Below are 4,861 nucleotides of genomic sequence, written 5' to 3' on the forward strand. Positions count from 1 at the left end.
CTTAAAATAACGTCGGAAATGTCACGACTTTTTGGGACTCGAATAAAATATTAAATATTGCGTTCAAATAGCTATATTATCGAGATTGACTATAACATTTTATGTTGCAAATCTTATTCGTTGAATTACTTGTTGATATTTGTGTGGATGTATGTATAGACGTAAACTGGCAAAAGGCACCCAAAATATTAAGTTTTTATAAATAGGTTTTTAAGTCATTAAAAATTAAAATGACCATTTTCATGGTACAAAAAACGCTCTAAAACGTATAAAGGCTACAAAAAAATTAAGAAAACCTACAAACTGATGGAAAACCTTTTTAAAGAGGAATAAGAGTGACTTACCTTTAACATATCTTTCCCAGCTCTGTATTTATCATAATTTATTTTAATTAATTACTTATATTCTTAATCCGTCAGTTTCGGTAAAACATCTTCCTAAAATACCTACCATTATATTGCCAACATGTTTATTTTTGTAGCTTTAATCAACTGCCGTCCCCTGGTAGCTTTAACACCAAGCCTACATCAAAGACTCATGGGAGCTGTAGTTGTTAATGCCAATTTTAAATGGGGACGTTGAGCAGGCTTTTTGTCCAGCAAGTAGAAAACACTTTTACTTAATGGATGAAAGGTTTCTTATTTTGTAACGTTCTTGAAAATCATAGTGTATAATGGATGGATGGATTGACATTGGCAACAAGGGCAAAAACTAAAGGGGGCTTTGAGGTGCCAAATAGGCGCACTATAAACAATACTGGAATAAATACTGGAAAAGCCTTCCATGTTCAATAAGGGAGACCTAGGTCGAACAAGAAACATGATCATTTCTAATTTAAAATGTCGCACTATGTATTTAGTTTTTTGTACCTGTGTATATCTGTATCAGTATATTGTCATTTGTAATGTTTGTCTTTACATAAGCTGCCTAGGGACTAAATGCTAACTAGCATGTTTACATCCTGTACTTCAATATTGATGTTCTATTACAAGCTCTGCCTCTAACTAATGAACAAATAAATCAACCAGTAAATAAATATTTCTTAAAACATTTAATGAAAACGAAAGTCAAAGTTGGTCTTGAAACATGTCTCAAACACTAAGTACATCTTTTCAAACTATAAATACTTAAAATATATCTCAAATATCCAAAAATCCAACTGTAAATGTAAAAATGTTTTTAATACAAGACCCAACAAATATGCAGCATAAACAATGATTCTCATCCAGAGATGGAGAGCAGACTCAAACTGGATGATAAATAAATGTTTCCCACATTCAGAACACATATTAACCTGTGATAAACCTGTGTCACATGCCACCTGAACAGGGACATAATGTTTTCAGCGTCAAACATTTATAACTGCTGCTTCACCAGGCGAATGAGAAAATGTCTTTTTCCAAGTTCAGTCATGGTCTGCTGCTGTATCCCCGGGACAGTTAGAGCACAAGTCTTCTTCATCTGTGAAAAACAAAATTTAAAGTAGATCAGCAAAGGCAATAAAAACAATAACATAAGTACCGCCATGTTGTAATCTTACCGTTATACGTGGTCCCGCACCATATGCAGTAAAAATGGACTCCTCTTAAATATGACGTCAAAACTTGCAGTTTGTCAAAGGACTGTAACGGAGAAAGACATATTCCAATATAGACTGGCAAAATATTTCAGTATATTTGATAACAATTTATTTTGGTTTAAAATTTTAGGATTACACATTATATCGCTAATTAATAATGATAAATAAATACTCACAGTTAATTCCAACACGTCCTCGTCCTCTTCCTCCTCCGCCTCCTCCTCCTCCTCCTCCTCCTCCTCCTCCTTTAGAGCATCTTCCTCCTCATCAGTCCCTGCTTTAGGCCAGTACCAGTCCTCCCTGGGGACGCTAATGCACTGAAAACACAATTCAGCCAAAGGTTTTACAGACGGAAAAACTCAAATTCAAACACATTTACTTATTGATAAATTCACTTAGGATCCCCATCAGTTATATTGCAGTCACAGCTATCGTTCCTGGGGTCCACGCAAAACAAGACAAGATATCAAAAATTTTACACAAAGGAAAATCTCAACAGGTAGAAATACAAAAATCATGAGAAAAACATAAAAAAACTGACCAAAAAAGTTCTCTTAAATATTATAGTGATGCCACAACAGTAAATTGTTAAAGCTGTAGTTAACAGAGTTAGTTATCTTAGAGTAACTTTATTTAAGTTAGTCCTTCTAATATAATCCACTAACACTGTAGCGGAGGTAATAGGAAACCGCTTGATCGGGGTGCTAGTTGGGATTTATCACTAGATTCAAGTCAGTGTGTCGGCCAGAACACCACTTAAGGCCAAAGCTCAAGAGTATGTATCGAAGAGGCAGGCGATGGTTGATGCTGATTTGTTCCCTCCTTAGTAGTGACAGGCTTACATGTAATCCAGTTGCAATACAAGGTAACGTGGGTGCGTGCGTGTGTATGTGTGTGTGTGGTTTCTATAAAAGAAAGAACATACATACAAATGAATGAATAATATATACATACATACACTCATATGAACAGAGAAGTGATAAACACTCATTACATGAGATTCTCTCTCGTCTATACATTCTGTGAAGTTACTGCCAATGTGAACCTAACACTTCCGGTTATTTACGGCTAATGTTAAATCTCCCGCTGCCCAACCGGCAGGATACCTTTATTTTGAAAACCTACGGACGTGCTACATCCGTCACCGAGTGATCAAAGCACAGACGGCCACAATATGATTAACACCATTCACGTCGTACCCAAGCTCAACAATTAAGCACATAACATTACTAAACAGATTATGAACACATTAACACACATGAACATGTTTAAACTTTACGTGATGCAGGTCCGACGACCGTAATTACGTGCATATAATTAGCATAAACATCAAACAGCCAACATCAAAGCGCAGAATCCTGATCAGAATTGGCTGACATTAAGTATGTGTATCTACATTAACACAAGAAATACGGTCATTCAGTAGAAAATACTTACTCTTATGCATTTACGCACACATCACTCTTCACAAGTTATTGCACCGCACTGTCCCTCACTCATCTATCACTCTGAAGCAGCCGGCTTATTAATGTGAATGACGTCACTTAATACAGCGAGCCTGTGGGTAATCTCCCAATCGTATGATCTTGACGATATACACCAACTGTACTTCAAAACAAAAGACCCCACATAATTAAAGGCACTTAATAATAATTATTAACACACTTGTCACTTTGCAGCCTTTTCTACAAACACATATAAAAAATCTGATGTAGCCTAAACTGAGTTATTTTAAATAAATGCATTTCTTTTGCATTCTGTTTCTACAAGTGGTCTTATTAGTGATCGGGTTCATTGTAGTGGTAATTTGATCTAGTTTAACATAGCCCTTTTCAGAGAGAACAACTGCAGAGAGTGTGAATAAGGTAAAAGACGGTAAGAAGGTAATGACTGACCTTTTGACTGTCAAGCTGCTCACATGCTCGTTGACTCCTCCTGAGATCTCCCTCAATCTTACGCTCCTCTCTCTCTGTCCGTACTCTTGACCTAGAATTAAAAGCACAAGATTACACACACACAAACTATGAAATATTTGTTTGACAGGAGAATGTTTAGAGTCATAGTGCCTCGGATAAACAGCTGCAAACATTACCGAAAGTCTTCAAGAGATTTGGTCTCATTTTGTTGTTTGGCTCGTACTTTCTGCCGATAATTTTCAAGTTCTTCCTCAGCTTTTCTTTTCTTCACCTCTTCCATTCCAATGCCTCCTCTGTCTGATTTAAAACACATCAGTAAACCATCAGTTGGATTACACATGTTGTTACAAATAAACTTTAACTGCCTACCTGTTTTGATATTAAGCGGAATAGGATCCACCCTTCCTGCTCCTGCAGAGGTAACAGGAATAACCATTAATACCCACAAAAAGAGCAAAACAGAAAAATATAACTATTAGTCAGAAAGGAAGAAACTTGCCTTTCTTCCCGAGGCCTTGACCAGCTTTGTAACCCATTTTCTGCAGGAGTGCAAATCCCTTGTTCTCGTTGCTTATGGTGTTTTGTAAAGCTGTTTCTCTACTTTCTTTCTCCTGCTCCTTGAATGTCTTCTGTCTGTTCTTTATGTTCGTCTCCTTTTGCTGTGTCTCCTTCTTCATTGCTTCTTTTACCCGCCTCACCATGCTGACACCTGGTTTCACATCTTGTCTGTCGGAAAGAACACAAGAGAAACGTTTACTGGGATAGACAACAATGGTAGTCGTAAATTCACGCTTATTAGCTTATTTATTGAAAACTACAACTTTTTTACATACACAAAGCAGGGACGCTATAAATAGAAGATTTGATATATTTTATTATTCAGAACTTAACTAGGTAATTGTACGTGCACAGCAACTAATGGTTAAATTTAACCCATATTACAATTGAGCCAACAAGTACATGCGATACTTGGATTTGACCCAAAACACTTACATTTTACTGAGAAAGGCATCTGACATGTAGTCCTCTTCCTCATCAGACATTATGGCCACAATAAAAGACGAAAGATTTAGTAGCTAAATACTTATCCGGTTGTGCATTTGTGTTCACGGTTGTTTGGTTCGTTCAGTGATAGATTCCGAGTAGCTACAAGGTATACAATAACTAAATCTTTCCGGATCCTTTAAAAAATGAATTTGGAATAATTCGAATTCAACATGAATACAAATAGATATTTCGAAAGAACAAATCTTACCAAAAATGTGAAACTGTTTTTTTTTTTTATCAATCATGCTAAAGCAGTATCCCCCCCAACAGTATTTCCTTTGTTTCACGTCGGGCGGACTTTAATGCGACACAACCGATA

General features: G+C 36.4%; 1 protein-coding gene across 1 annotated transcript; it reads right to left on the minus strand.

The window, feature by feature from the left end:
• Positions 1-1,144: 1,144 nt before the first annotated feature.
• On the minus strand, positions 1,145-4,611 carry gpatch11 (G patch domain containing 11). Its single transcript, XM_069658834.1, has 8 exons — positions 4,489-4,611; positions 3,995-4,221; positions 3,865-3,906; positions 3,672-3,792; positions 3,475-3,565; positions 1,756-1,896; positions 1,541-1,622; positions 1,145-1,461 (listed from the first exon to the last, which is right to left on the minus strand). The coding sequence occupies exons 1-8, from the start codon at positions 4,536-4,538 to the stop codon at positions 1,406-1,408; spliced, it is 810 nt and encodes a 269-aa protein (XP_069514935.1). The 5' UTR covers positions 4,539-4,611; the 3' UTR covers positions 1,145-1,405.
• Positions 4,612-4,861: the final 250 nt, after the last annotated feature.

This window comes from Semicossyphus pulcher, unplaced genomic scaffold, assembly GCF_022749685.1.
Source record: "Semicossyphus pulcher isolate SPU_LCO1_2020_fin unplaced genomic scaffold, fSemPul1.0.p SCAF_12, whole genome shotgun sequence".
Classification (NCBI taxonomy): Eukaryota; Metazoa; Chordata; class Actinopteri; order Labriformes; family Labridae; genus Semicossyphus; species Semicossyphus pulcher.

Coding starts and splice junctions, on each gene's coding strand:
- gpatch11 (XM_069658834.1), bottom strand. CDS start 4,538: ATGTCTGATGAGGAAGAGGACTACATGTCAGATGCCTTTCTCAGTAAA. Junction 4,222..4,488: donor GATGCCTTTCTCAGTAAAAT/GTAAGTGTTTTG, acceptor TCTTTCCGACAG/ACAAGATGTGAAACCAGGTG. Junction 1,623..1,755: donor AGGACGTGTTGGAATTAACT/GTGAGTATTTAT, acceptor TCTCCGTTACAG/TCCTTTGACAAACTGCAAGT.